The sequence below is a fragment of the Ovis aries genome, chromosome 6 (assembly GCF_016772045.2).
Source record: "Ovis aries strain OAR_USU_Benz2616 breed Rambouillet chromosome 6, ARS-UI_Ramb_v3.0, whole genome shotgun sequence".
In the NCBI taxonomy this organism is placed as follows: Eukaryota; Metazoa; Chordata; class Mammalia; order Artiodactyla; family Bovidae; genus Ovis; species Ovis aries.
In genome coordinates, this window is record NC_056059.1 from 23,025,285 (window position 1) to 23,040,752 (window position 15,468).

Consider the following 15,468-nt stretch of genomic DNA (forward strand, 5'->3'; position numbering starts at 1 on the left):
ATACAAAAAACCTCGAATAGCCAAAGCAATCTTGAGAAAGAAGAATGGAACTGGAGGAATCAACTTGCCTGACTTCAGGCTCTACTACAAAGCCACAGTCATCAAAACAGTATGGTACCGGCACAAAGACAGACATATAGATCAATGGAACAAAATAGAAAGCCCAGAGATAAATCCACACACATATGGACACCTTATCTTTGACAAAGGTGGCAAGTATATACAATGGAGTAAAGACAATCTCTTTAACAAGTGGTGCTGGGAAAACTGGTCAACCACTTGTAAAAGAATGAAACTAGATCACTTTCTAACACCGCACACAAAAATAAACTCAAAGTGTATTAAAGATCTAAATGTAAGACCAGAAACTATAAAACTCCTAGAGGAGAACATAGGCAAAACACTCTCTGACATAAATCACAGCAGGATCCTCTATGATCCACCTCCCAGAATGCTGGAAATAAAAGCAAAAATAAACAAATGGGATCTAATTAAAATTAAAAGCTTCTGCACAACAAAGGAAAATATAAGCAAGGTGAAAAGACAGCCTTCTGAATGGGAGAAAATAATAGCAAATGAAGCAACTGACAAACAACTAATCTCAAAAATATACAAGCAACTTCTGCAGCTCAATTCCAGAAAAATAAACAACCCAATCAAAAAATGGGCCAAAGAACTAAATAGACATTTCTCCAAAGAAGACATACAGATGGCTAACAAACACATGAAAAGATGCTCAACATCACTCATTATTAGAGAAATGCAAATCAAAACCACAATGAGGTACCACTTCACACCAGTCAGAATGTCTGCGATCCAAAAATCTGCAAGCAATAAATGCTGGAGAGGGTGTGGAGAAAAGGGACCCCTCCTACACTGTTGGTGGGAATGCAAACTAGTATAGCCACTATGGAGAACAGTGTGGAGATTCCTTAAAAAATTGCAAATAGAACTACCTTATGACCCAGCAGTCCCACCGCTGGGCATACACACCAAGGAAACCAGAATGGAAAGAGACACATGTACCCCAATGTTCATCACAGCACTGTTTATAATAGCCAGGACATGGAAACAACCTAGATGTCCATCAGCAGATGAATGGATAAGAAAGCTGTGGTACATATACACAATGGAGTATTACTCGGCCATTAAAAAGAATTCATTTGAATCAGTTCTGATGAGATGGATGAAACTGGAGCCGATTATACAGAGTGAAGTAAGCCAGAAAGAAAAACACCAATACAGTATACTAACACATATATATGGAATTTAGGAAGATGGCAATGACGACCCTGTATGCAAGATAGGAAAAAAGACACAGATGTGTATAACGGACTTTTGGACTCAGAGGGAGAGGGAGAGGGTGGGATGATTTGGGAGAATGGCATTCTAACATGTATACTATCATGTAAGAATTGAAGCGCCAGTCTATGTCTGACGTAGGATACAGCATGCTTGGGGCTGGTGCATGGGGATGACCCAGAGAGATGTTATGGGGAGGGAGGTGGGAGGGGGGTTCATGTTTGGGAATGCATGTAAGAATTAAAGATTTTAAAATTTAAAAAATAAAAAACTAAAAAAATAAAAATAAAAAATAAAAAATAAAAAATATGGTTGATATATAGCTGATATTTTACCATCTTTAGTGATCTTTCCTGCAACAGAAACTAAAATCTTTTTCCACCTGGGGTCGAGCAGGAAGCTAAGGAAAAAATACACAGAATTAGCATTTCTCCATTTTAAGGCTGAACAAAGAAACATGACAAAGTCATAGCTGCTTTTCGCAGTCACGGGAGAACAGCTTTGTAGAGGCAACTGGCATGATAGTCCCCCATCTTAAAAGGAAAGAATCATTGTCAAGTTCGACCACGTCAATGTCCTTGAGTTCAAATTTTATTTCCTTTTCGAGGGAGAATAAGTGTTGGGAATTTATATTATTTTCCTCTTACCCAAAAGCTTGCTCTTAAAATACTCCTTCAGATCTTGTAGAAGGAACTTTGCTTGACAAAGGTATTTTCATAAAGCTAGATGGTACCTCACAATTCTGCGACAGTCAAATGGGTCTCATGAGTCTATGCGCTACAGACCCATTAGGTCTATAGCTCACTGGTGGGCCACAGAATGATCCAGAAATGCAAAGAACTACTTCAAGCAGTTCTTAAGAGTGAATGACTTTTATGTTAATGTATTAACATAACTTGTATGTTATGATATATTGAAGGATGGGAGAACTTAAAGGGTTATCAAAATTTGGTAAACAATAACTAGTTTGTAATGGGCCCTAATTCAGGATTTTAGCAAGAAATCCAGCTGCCACACAACAGGTAATAGTGCAAACTTCCTACATCACATACATGGACAATTGGAATAGCGCAATTTTTTATGAAGAAAAGTGTGTGGTCGGGACATCAAGGATATTGTCTTGAACTGGTCTTGGCTTTTCCATTTGCACCTTCTTTCTTTAGGGTTATTTTTAGCTTCTCATTAGCAATTTACTTTCAGTTAACACTACAATGTGAAGAAACACATATTTATATGAACAATATTTTCACATTATATTTTTTCCCAAAACTAGATTTTAAGGATTGTATAAACTGTGGTTCAAATAGACTCATCATATTCCTTTTGCTAAGGAAGATGTGTTTATAACTTCTCTACAATTTATTTGGTCTGTACACGTTGGTGCACATGTTAGCTTCAGTGCCTTTCTCCTTTAAGTTCTTTCTTTGCTTTTTCACAAACAGTTATGTTTTTAAAATTACTGCTCATGTATTTTGCACACAAATGCTTATGTAACCTATTTAGTTCATATCTGTTGGAATGTTTCAAAACATCGTCAGGATAGAAGGCTTTCATGTTCTTTCTCAACAGATAAGTTCTTTGTTTGTATTTTATAAAAATGAAGATAAACACAACCCACCTTACTGCCAAAGGGTATGTTATGTAACATACTTTCACTGTGGGCACTTTCGTTACCTAGAAATACAAACGCTGTTACTAACGCTTTATTCATTCACAAATTTAGTAATTCCTTTATTTAGCATTTAAAAAATATATATGCAAAGAGTAGGATATGGGTAAAGATAAAAAACATGAACGAGAGAAAATGTGCATACTGAAAAGGCATCCTTGGCAATTATGTATTAATTGTATTAATATGTATGTATTAATTTCTCATACCCACATATTGAGGAGTTGATGAGCTCAGAAACTATCCAAAACCATGAATAACAACCTCCGTTTGATTTTGCCTTCTTCTCTTCCCCATTTACCAAGATCAGGTAACTGCAAAGCACACTTTTTTATAAGTTTGCTCCTACCCCTGCATCGTGGCCCATGCCACTTGCTGCTTCTATCATAAGTTTCTGACTTTCCGTCCAGCCACACACCTCTGTTCTCCTGCTTCTGCACTTCCCACGGTCAGTGCTGCGCTTCAGGCTGGAGGCAGAGCTCACAGCTCTTTAGACAACACCCCAGCTGGCCTGCAGCTCCTCTCTGCCCTCCTCACTTTCTGCACACATTTCTCTCTCATTACACTAAAGTGAACCCTTCCATCTATTAAGTTTTATTCTAAGTTCATTTCCTCTATCAACATTTCCCACTTACTAAGTTAGCACCATTTGCATCAGTCATCATCAGTCATTATAGCAATTCCCCATGATAGAATTCTTATCTTTATTTTACATATGAGGGAACTGAGGTGTAAAGACTTTAAGTGACTTGTCAAAGGTCACAGCTAGTTAAGTTTGAAGAGCCAAGTCAGAGTTCAAAGTGCATGCTTCTTTTACCATATCACAATGCCTCTAGCATTGCTGTTCTAGAATCACCTCACATTTATTTTGGATATCAAATTGCCTTACATATAAATATAAAATCTCTGTGAGTTTTTACACTGACCAGCCTAATCACATTAGGTTTACATTAATACAAAAGTTGGTTTGTTCTGGGCTTTGTTTTAGTCCTAAATTCTTTAATAAACACCACTTACCATTTGGATGGTGCACAATGGTGAGCTTATCTACAAGACAAAAAAAAAAAAAAAAAAAGCACATTCTACTGAGTTTTGCTCCATGTTTATCTTAGGGTCATTTCTTCTTATCGGTTGACTACTTCTTGTCTTGAGATGACTACGAAGTTTCACAGTCTGATTTTAAAAAATACCTCCGGCCACTAAGTATGTAACTGTCTTTTATTACTTGTATCACTAAGTGTGAAACTATGTCTTTTTTTCCTTCCGATGTTTGTCCCACATTATCACGATTTTAGATATATTTGACGCTTAATAATAGCTTCCTACTCAGCCTTGATATTCTTTTAGCCTGAGCTATTCAAGTATTTTAAAAAATAACCTTATTCAGAAATAATTACATACAGTACAATTCATACACCTTGTAACGCATTCTTTAGCATTTCTTACATTGCAATTTTCCTGTCTATGAATTCTCTGATTTCAATTGTCTGAAAATGTCTCAATTTCAACAAATTTTTGAAGGTTATTTTTCCTGGATATACAATTCTAAGTGGTCATTTGTTTTTATTTTAGCACTTTCAAAGATATTATTGCACCGTCTTTAGTCCTCCATGTTTCTGACAAGAAATTAGTGAATATGGAATACATTTATGCTTTTCTCTTGATATATGTCTTTTTCTCTGGCTGCTACCAAGAATTTACCTTGACTTGAAGTAGCTTGACTACCAGCGCTCAAATATAGTTTGGCTTAACAGGCTAACTGGAGTTTTTTTTAAGTTCTTGGAACAGTATGAAGGTAGTTTACATTGAATTTGGAAAATATCTGACCATTGTTTATTTTAAAATGTTTTGCCCAAACGCACTAGTTTTTCCTCTGGGACTCTGACTACATGCATGCTAGACTGTGTTATGTCCTATGTGTCTCTGAGGCTCCATTCATTTTTAAGTTTCTTTATCTCCTTTTTCATCATATTGGATAATTTCTACTGATCTGTCTTTAAGTTGATTAACTCTTACTTTTGCTATATTCAATCTGCTGATAAGTTCTTCTGATAATTTTTCATTTGTTTTATTGTAATTTTAATTTCTATAAATTTCCATCTGGTTCTTCTATATAGTTTCAATTATCCTGTTGAAATTTCATATTTATTCACTCTTTAAAACCATATTTTTCATTAATTTTGTTAAGGTCAACAATAAGACTATCTCAGGTTCAGTTTTTATTGATGCTTTCTTTTTTGTTTTCTGTGAATCACATTTTCTTTTTATTTGTACCTCATTAAAAAGAACAACCCTGAATACTGGATTTTAAAGATAATTTGTAGCATATTCTGGATTCTATATTCATATTCTATATTCCTTTGATGAATATAGGTTCTTGTTTTACCAGGCAGTTTGATTACTGTCATGAACCTGTGGTAGGCTTGATTTTCTGCTTTTTCTCAGTGTCAACCTATACAAAGCTCAAGATGTTTGCTAAGACTCTTAATAGAACTTCCCTAATGATTCAGCAGTGAAAAAACCCTGCCTGCTATGCAGGAGATGTGGATTCGATTCCTGGGTTGGGAAGATCCCCTAGAGAAGGAAATGGCAGCTCACTCCAGTATTCTTGCCTAAGAAATTCCATGGCACCTGGCAAGCCCCAGTCCATGGGGGTGGCAAAAGAGTCAGACATGACTTAGCCGCTAAACAACAACAGCAGGACTAAGCCCACGAGTTCCATTTTCCACCAGGCTCTTGTAGGGGTTTCGTTCTAGGCTTCGCTGGGGCAAGTCTAGAGTAGGTCTTACTCTAAGTCATGGTCCTTACTCTTTACATCTCTTGGGTGTCACAGCAGGATGCCAGGCATTTTAACAAAGTGTTAGGAGACCTTTCCTATCTGGCAGGGCAGAACTCAAAGAAACATCCCCAGTTTGGCTTTTCCTTGGCTTTGCCCAAACTTCAATATCTCTGTTCTGCCTTCACAGCACTAAAAGCTGCTATCTTACATGCTTTGACTGGTCTTGTCTGCACATGTACAGCTCATCTCTCAGCCAGACTTGTGGAGCCCCTCCCTCCCTCTGAGGCTTCCTCTCTTCGTGGTTACCTCCTCTTCAGTGACTTACCACACACATTCCAGCAGCTCTGCTGCTAAGTCACTTCAGTCATGTCCGACTCTGTGCGATCCCATAGACGGCAGCCCACCAGACTCCCCCGTCCCTGGGATTCTCCAGGCAAGAACACTGCAGTGGGTTGCCATTTCCTTCTCCAATGCATGAAAGTGAAAAGTGAAAGTGAAGTCGCTCAGTCGTGTCCGACTCTGTGCAACCCCATGGACTGCAGCTTTCCAGGCTCCTCCGTCCATGGGATTTTCCAGGCAAGAGTGCTGGAGTGGGACTCTGGCTGCCCTGAACTCTTATCTTTGCTACCTCAGTTTGACTGCTTTGCACAGACTCTAGTCAGAAAATCATCTTGTGGGTAATGGTGAGAGACATCTCACATATTTTGTTTTTCTCTGGGATTACAGTCTAAATCTGCCTATCATTTACTCCCTGAAATCAGTTGCTTCATATTTTTTTGCCTATTACTTGTATCCTTACAGTGGGAGGGTTTGTCTGGTACTGCTTATTCCATTTTAGCTGAAAGAAGAACTAGTTGATTCCTAATTAAAACACCAATGATTAAGAGTGTTAACTTTGGATTCCAATAGACATAGACTGTAATCTCTAATCTGTGTGTTTAGAGGTTTCTTAGTTTCTCAGATTCTCAGTTTCCCTATTATAAATTGGGACTAATGCCTATCTCAAAGGGTTATTAATGGGATGATTTTGTGCATAGTAGATAAGACAATAAATATTAGCTACTACTACTATTCAATGTTCCTTAGTTAAATTATTTATATATTTTATACCTTTATACATTTAAAAAATTTTACTCTTATTCCACATTAGAATGTAGGTTTGTAGAACTCAGTTATTTGTAAATTAGTTTTGTGTTTGGGACCTTAATTATTTTAGAAAGCATATTTAAGTTTTAGAAAACATTTCTAAGAGAGCTTAAAGAATTCTCTATGAAGAAATAGATAACAAGCCAGTAATACAAAAAGAAAATGAATTTTAACATAGTGAATTTCAGCATGAAGTACTATCTAAAAGTTATGCAGTATTATTGAAAATAGAAGAGATGGAGGCTTTCAAACTTTCCTAGTAGTTGTCAGTTTTTAATTATCTGTGCAGGGGTAGGGACTTGGGGATAGGGTGGTCAGAGAATGACAACATAATTTATTTTCAATTTTGGAATGCGTTGTTTATCTTTGGAGATTTACCATCTTAATAATGTTTGTGTTAACATTAAAATGAGTGTTTTTCCCCCCTGGGAGCAACTGCTAATTATTAGCAAGGGGAATCTGTGTTGAGAAGAAGCATGCTAGCTTCAGGGGAAGGCAACATGAGATTTATAATTTAAAATGATCCACATGTGGACAACTGTGAGAATTGACTATATTGAGAATATTCTACCTTATTAAAAAAAAGTGTGACTCTTTAACACTTTAATACCCCGTTATTGAGACTTATACACACACGCACAAAACTAAAGCATAATTATCTTATTTGCAACTTATATGGAAATCAAAGGAAAGGAAGTAACTAGCATTTACATTATGGGCCAGAGAAAGTGAAAAGTATTTTATGTGTTAACTTGTACAACCACTTCCAGGTATATGTCTGATTATTCTTGTTTTGCAGACAAGGGCCCTGAGTACCAAGGAGTAAGACAGTCTCCAATTTAAGCAGCTGGGAAGTGACTGGATATAAATTTGAACTCAGGCCTGTTTTATTTCACCATTCTTGCTTTTTCCACTTCATCACTCTATTATTTTTGAAGAGCAGACAAATTTTACTTACTGTAGACATTTTCTTCTTCTGGCCTTTTTCCAACAATGCAATCTCGTAGTTGGCGTAGTTTTTCCTTAATGAGGAGACAACCAGGAAAGAGAAGTCAAGGTTCACGAATTTGTCATGAATTGAGATGGAAACTTTAACTACTACGACCAGTAAAACCACTACAACTTAGTGCTAACGTGGTACTTAGTGTTCCAGCCACCATTCTTGCTGCTTCACATGTATTGTTTTACTTAATCCTCACAACTTCACGAGGTGGATAAAAAACATCATCACCTCCTTTTACCGATATGGAAACTGAGTTATAGAAGATAAAGTAACTTTCCTAAATCACACAGAAGATGTACAGCCACGGTGGGAACCCAGAGCCCAATTCTTCTGGGAGCTTCTTTCCCAAATGAACACCTGAGGCATCTACACTGGCTATCGGTGCCTCAAAGCAGAAGGCCAACATAACAATGGTTTGTTGCTGCCTGAGCCCATCTCTAGCCTCTGCAGGGTACATGCTTTCCTAGCAGGTCCTTCTAAGAACCAGGGACTCAGGAGCAAATGATACATAACTGGATTTCCATTTTTAACTCATTTGTGATCTTTCTTTGCTTTCCAAATGTTCTATACTGAACATCTATTACCTTTTTAACTGAAAGGTAAAACAAGCTAATGCTCAATATATCTGCTTTTATTTATTTTAAAAAAAAATATGGACTGCTTCATGAATTTGTATGTCATCCTGTGCAGGGGCCGTGCTAATCTTCTCTGTACTGTTCTAATTTTAGTGTATGTCCTGCCAAAGGGAGTACCAATAAATGTGCTTTTAGAAGAGAATTTAAGAGTAGCACTTTTCTTAAGGGCTGCCCTGCAAACCTAGAAACAACTTTTCTTAAAATAGAGTTGTGTTCATTGCCTTAAAGATACTCTCCTATGAGTGGAGCAAACATTCTTCTTTAGGAACTCGGTGATTGTGAGCAGGAGAGAGGGGAGCTAAAGGCAAGGTTTTTTTCAATCATCTCACCTTCAACTCCAGGGATTCTACCTGGGTCTTCATTATTCTAGAAACTCTTCTACTAATAAATCTATGCTTGTGCCATTTTCTCTCTTATTTTCCTGGGATAATACCTCTCTGTCAGTAAGAGTATAATTGCACAGCCCCCTCTGATAGATTCATCTTTGGGATTAAAATGAATATTTTTTGTAAACTACAAGAGTAAGATTGAAAAGTGTATGGTCAGTGTGTATTGGGAAAATAGGGAGAACATTCATTTTTTGATGTTCTGACTTTTGTCCCCAATGGCTCAGTGGGCAAAGAATCTGCCTGCAATTCAGGAGACAGGGGTTTGATCCCTGGATCTGGAAGATCCCCTGGAGGAGGAAATGGCAACCCACTCCAGTATTCTTGCCTGGAGAATTCCACAGACAGAGGAGCCTGGTGGGCTACAGTTCATAGGGTTGCAAAGAGTCAAACATGACTGAGTGACTAAGCAGACATGCAGACACGACTTTTGTTCAGGCCCTTAAGGACTGATTGAAAAAACACAGGGAAAAGTCTTTCTCACATTCATCTTGGCAATGATACTTTGGATATAGCTGAAAAAGCACAAGCAACAAAAGCAAAAATAAAAGCTGGGACTGCATCAGACTAAAAAGCTTTTGCATAACAAAAGGGACAACCAACAAAATGAAAAGTCACCCTGTGGACTGAGAGAAAATATTTGCAAATCATATATGTGATCAGGAGTTGATATTTGAAATATATAAAGAACTCACACAACTTAATGACAAAAATGTCCCAAATAACCTGATTAAAAAATGGTCAGAAGAACTGAACAGACATTTCTCAAAGAAGACATTAAAATGGCCAACAGATAAATGAAAAAGTTCTCAGCATCACTAATCTTCAGGGAAATGCAAATCAAACCCACAACAGGATCTTACCTCAGAACTGTTAGAATGATTATCATCAAAGGACAAGGGGTAACAAATGAGGTTATGGAGAAAAAAGAAGCCTTGTGCAGAGTTGGTGGAAATGTAAATCGGTGCAGCCATTATGGAAATCGGTATGGAGCTTCCTCAAAACATTAAAAATAGTACCATCATATGATTCAGCATTCCTACTTCTGGGTATTTATCCAAAGGAAATGAAATCATGATCTCAACGAAACAGCTGCACTTCCACGTTCATTGCATTAGCCAAGATATGGAAACCACCTAAGTGTCTAGGAATGGATAAAGAACATGTGATATATATGTCTGTGTATGTGTGTGTATATATATATATACATATATATAATATATATATATACACGAGGTAATACTATTCACCCATGAGAAAGAACGAAATCCTACCATTTTTGGCAACATGGATAGACTCTGAGGGCATTATGCCAAGTGAAATAAGTCAGATAGGCAAAGACAAATACTGTGTGATCATACTTAAATGTGAACACTTAAAAAAGCCAATTCATAGAAACAGAATTGAATGGTGGTTATTGGGGACTGAGGAGTGGAAGAAATTCAGAGATGCTGATGTTGGTCAAAGGGTACAAACTTCCAATTACAAGATGAAAAAGTTCTGGGAATCCAGTGTACAGCAAGATGACTATTTAACAGTACCGTATTACATATATATTATAGATAGCAACTTGAAAGTTGCTTAGAGAGTTAATATTGTATGTTCTTGTCACACAGAAATGTTAATTTTGTGACATGATGGAGGTGTTAGAGAGAGAGTCATTTCCTAGGCAGGTTGATAAGTCTAGGGGTCCCCAAGGAGAGAGGGGTCTGGAATTCTTAAGGAGGAGAAAAGGACAAACTTCTTTTTCCCCTCTACATTCCTTAGGATTATGTATCCTGCCTGAGAACAGTCTCTGGATTAAACCTTCTGGCTAATTCTGTTATCTTAAAATGTAAATTATGGGAGTAGGTCTAGTGAGATCTTTACAACCTCCATACATTCTTTGGATTCATTGGAGAGTATATTACTCCATTGTTAACACTAGCAAGTGGGTACTCTTTCTACCCCCTTCTGATGTCTATGTCAGAAGCTTTTTCTATCTCCTTTATACTTTAATAAAACTTTATTACACAAAAGCTCTGAGTGATCAAGCCTCATCTCTGGCCCTGGATTGAATTCTTCTCTGGAGGCCAAGAATCCCAGCGTCTTTGCGTGATTCAGCAACAACCTTTCATTAGCTAATGCTATGGTGGTCATCATTTTGCAGCATATAAAATTAATCCACTGTACAATTTACATTTAGACAATGTTCTAAGTCAATTATATCAGGAAGCTTGGGAAGGAAAGGGAAAAGAACTGAATAAATCCTCATACTCAGTCACAAGCTTTGGGCTTTTATGGAAAGTAGTTTTATGGTTTGTTCATTCATCTACAGGTTACCTTTTGGTTTTGTTTTGCATAAGTGCTTACTGTATTCATTATTTCATTGTTCCTATGTATTAGATAAGCCACATCAGTCTTGAAGCAATTGAATATTGTTGTGTTTAGTCCCTAAGTCATGTCTAACTCTTTGCAACTCCCTGGACTGTAGCACATTAAGCTCCTCTAGCCATGGGATTTCCCAAGCAAGAATACTTTCCTAGTCAAGGAGTGGGTTGCCATTTCCTTCTCCAGGGAATCCTTCTGACCCAGGGATTGAAGCCAGTTCTCTTGCATTGGCAGGAGGATTCTTTACCACTGAGTCATCTGGTAAGCCCCTTAGACCACCTTTAATTCTATCTAAAATGATACTGAAAATAAATATACAAAAAAGATCTTAATGACTCAGATAACTGTGATGGTATGATCACTTATCTGGAGCCAGACATCCTGGAATGTGAAGTCAAATGGGCCTTAGAAAGCATCACTACAAACAAAGCTAGTGGAGGTGATAGAATTCCAGCTGAGCTATTTCAAATCCTAAAAGATGACACTGTTAAAGTGCTACACTCAATATGCCGGCAAATCTGGAAAACTCAGCAGTGGGCACAGGACTGGAAAAGGTCAGTTTGCATTCCAATCCCAAAGAAGGGCAATGCCAAAGAATGTTCAAACTACTGCACAATTACACTCATTTCACATGCTAGTAAGGTCATACTCAAAATCCTCCAAGCTATGCTTCAACAGTACATGAACCAGGAACTTCCAGATGTACAGGCTGGACTTAGAAAGGGCAGAGGAACCAGAGATCAAATTGCCAACATCCACTGGATCATAGAAAAATTAAGAGTTCCAGGAAAATATCTACTTCTGCTTTACTGATTAGGCTAAAGCCTTTAACTGTGTGAATCACAAAAAACTGTGGAAAATTCTGAAAGAGATGGGAATACCAGAGCACCTTACCTACCTCCTGAGAAATCTGTATGCAGGTCAAGAAGCGACAGTTAAAACCAAACATGGAAAAACAAATTGGTTCAAAACTGTGAAAGGAGTGCATCAAGGCAGTATACTGTCACCCTGTTTATTTAACTTATATGCAGAGTACATCATGTGAAATGCCGGGCTGGATGAAGCCCAAGCTGGAATCAAGAATCAAGATTGCCGGGAGAAATATCAATAACCTCAGATATGCATATGACACCACCCTTATGGCAGAAAGTGAAGAGGAACTAAAGAGCCTCTTGATGAAGGTAAAAGAGGAGAGTGAACAAGTTGTTTTAAAACTGAACATTCAAAAAACTAAGATCATGGCATCTGGTCCCATCACTTCATGGCATATAGATAGGGAAACAATGGAAACAGTGAAAGCTTTATTTTCTTTGGCTCCAAAATCACTGCAGATGGTGATGGCTGCCATGAAATTAAAAAACACTTGATCCTTGGAAGAAAAGCTGTGACAAACCTAGATAGTGTATTAATAAGCAGAACATTACTTTGCAGACAAAGGCCTGAATAGTCAAAGCTATGATTTTTCCAGTAGTCATGTATGGATGTGAGAGCTGGACCTTAAAAAAGGCTGAGCACCAAAGAATTGATGCTTTTGGACTGTGGTGTTGTCGAAGACTCTTGAGAGTCCCTTGGACTGCAAGGAAGTCAAACCAGTCAATCTTAAAGGAAATCAACCCTGAATATTAATTGAAAGGACTGATGCTGAAGCTGAAGCTCCAATACTTTGGCCACCTGATATAAAGAGTCGACTCACTGGAAAAGATCCTGATGCTAGGAAAGAAGGAGGAGAAGGGGATGACAGAGGATGAGATGGTTGGATGGCATCACCAGCTCAATGGACATGAGTTTGAGCATGCTCTTGGAGATGGTGAAGGACAGGGAAGCCTGGCATGCTGCAGTCCATGAGGTCGCAAAGAGTTGGACACGACTGAGTGGCTGAACAACAATAACAACTGAATATAAATACACAAATAAAATAGAAACAACCAAGGGTTTGATAAAGCAACTAGTGAAATCACTAACAAGAAGGCAGTTAGATTGGATCACTTTAAATTGTAAACTTTATTACAGAAAGGTCTAAGGAGGATAAAGTACAATTGACTTATCTCAACCAAACTTATATAAACTTATTTTCTAGCATTGCCAGGAGAGTGATCTGCAGTTCAGCACTTGGGCACGCTTTACCCACTTCAGGATGAGAGGGATGCTTGATGGTGACGGCAACAGTGTGGACTGTGCTGTAGTTCTGTCACTACAGAACTCCACAATTAGCTTTCTTAACATGTGTTTGCAAACAACTGCCCCTGTTTCACACTGCAAAAGCTTGACCAGGTCCAGCCACCAAACTGCAACAAGAGCTATCCTGCGAGACAGGTGACTTCTAACAAGGTGTGTGACCTCACATGTGTTAGGGAAGTCCCCTTACCTAAACAATCTCCTGTCTATATGCCCTATCGTTTGAACCACTATTCTGATTCATTTCTCTGCTGTTTAAAAAATGTCTTCCTAAGCACTATTTTAAAGGAAAAATGATCCCTTGGGAAAGGTAGCATATTAGGCTATTAATAATTGTTGATATTTGGGCCTAACGTAGCTAAGGAAATGGCTGCCTGAGAACTGGCTGAGGTACGGGGGCTTTATATGAGAAGAAAAAAAGTGGTGAGATGTTTTGTGAGTGGTACAGCCTGTTGGATAGATAGAATACCGTCTCGAATCCCCTCACTGAGGACTGTCACGGGCTGTATATTATATTACATGTATAGTATACAATTTTTTCATTCTCCTCTTGGAACTACCTACTCCAATCCCCTTTCAGGATGTAAATTATTTTTATAGAAGACAAGCTTATCTGAATTTAATACTCTTGGCATAATTTCCCTGTAAATCTTGACTGATCTATATGCAAATCATGATATCTATTTATATATGTATATATTTTTACATATGCAAATTCTGATACAAGTATATTTATTTTTCCAATGGTAACGGGGAATATAAAACATTAAATTTATTCAGGACTATTGTCTGATATGATTTTAATCATTTTCTTGTTCCCTTTAAGTCTGGTCTAAATAATACATTCTTCAGAATTCTAAGCACGTAGTGTAAAGATGCTTCACCTTAATTTCAGCAATGAGATTCATAAAACCTTCACTCTACTAAGGACAGCCTTATATGTTGATTAGATATTAGCTATGATATACTCAGTCTTAAATGAATTCATCAGTTGTTTGTAAACATGAAACCTGGGTATTGCTAAACTTTTAATCAGTAATTTAAAGCCTCTTTTTCTGGTTAGTTAAAAATGAAAGAAAGAACAATTACCTGTATTTTTTGTTAAGACTAAATATTTACAAAGAGGCTAGGACTCTGCAAGGGAAGGAACGTTTCACAGTAGAATGGGATCTGTATTACCTGCTGAATTATCTCCAGGCCAGTCTTTCCCATCTGCCAGTGTTTAAACTTCTCCAGGGCTTCGTCCATAGAGAGTTTCCCATTCTTGACTTTCTCTTGCAGCAGGATGAGTTCCTCCTGTCCCGCAGCAAGGCAGTTCCTTACGGTGGAGAAGGTCTGACTCTCCATCCGACCTCTGTCTACAATATGAGAGAAGGGTGTTTTCATGAGAAGTGTTTTAATGACAACTAGGGAGAAGAGAAAAAAAAAAAAAACCACTTAAAAAAATGAAGCAGTTTGAGTTTCTCGTTCCAGCTAGTCTATAGGCAGTTACAGAACAAACCAGAACAAATTTTTTAATGCACTTTTAAAAACTGTCATGCCTCAGACCTAGAGTTACAGGTGAAAAGAACGTGTCTCGTCACTGAAAACATAAAGGGATGAGGAGAGAAAGAGCAACAACCAAAGTTTTGCTCTGCACTAGTTGTGGGCAGTGCCAGTTTCATGGTCTTTTGGGGGAATTACTTTAAATTATGCTTCCCTGGTAGCTCAGCTGGTAAAGAATCTGTCCTCAGTGCAGGAGACCCTGGTTTGATTCCTGGATCAGGAAGATCCCCTGGAGAAGGGAATGGCAACCCACTTTAGTATTCTTGCCTGGAGAATTCCATGAGCAGAGGGTCCTGGTGGGCTACAGTCCATGGGGTCGCAAAGAGCTGGACACGACTGGGTGACTAAGCACAGCACAGCACTCAGCACACATGTGCACAAAATACTTAGTATTGGGCTTGCCGCATAGAAAGCTAAGTAAAAGGTCATATTATTATTACTAATAAATATTTGTGGAA

General features: G+C 37.9%; 1 protein-coding gene and 1 non-coding gene across 4 annotated transcripts in view; both read right to left on the minus strand.

Moving 5' to 3' along the window:
* The window catches only part of BANK1 (B cell scaffold protein with ankyrin repeats 1), a 329,439-nt gene that overhangs the window by 7,504 nt on the left and 306,467 nt on the right, over window positions 1-15,468 (minus strand). For 2 of the 3 annotated variants that reach the window (XM_027970855.3, XM_027970854.3), the window contains exons 12-16: window positions 14,645-14,823; window positions 7,855-7,918; window positions 3,989-4,018; window positions 2,921-2,976; window positions 1,638-1,702 (exon numbers count right to left, since the gene is read on the minus strand). In XM_027970855.3, coding sequence (XP_027826656.2) covers window positions 1,643-1,702; window positions 2,921-2,976; window positions 3,989-4,018; window positions 7,855-7,918; window positions 14,645-14,823 — 389 coding nt within the window. In that variant the 3' untranslated portion in view covers window positions 1,638-1,642. The remainder of the gene's footprint in view (window positions 1-1,637; window positions 1,703-2,920; window positions 2,977-3,988; window positions 4,019-7,854; window positions 7,919-14,644; window positions 14,824-15,468) is intronic. The other variant, XM_042251204.2, reaches the window with a different exon arrangement.
* On the minus strand, window positions 8,546-8,651 carry LOC114115496 (U6 spliceosomal RNA). Its single transcript, XR_003589833.1, has one exon. It is a non-coding gene; the product is annotated as a U6 spliceosomal RNA (small nuclear RNA).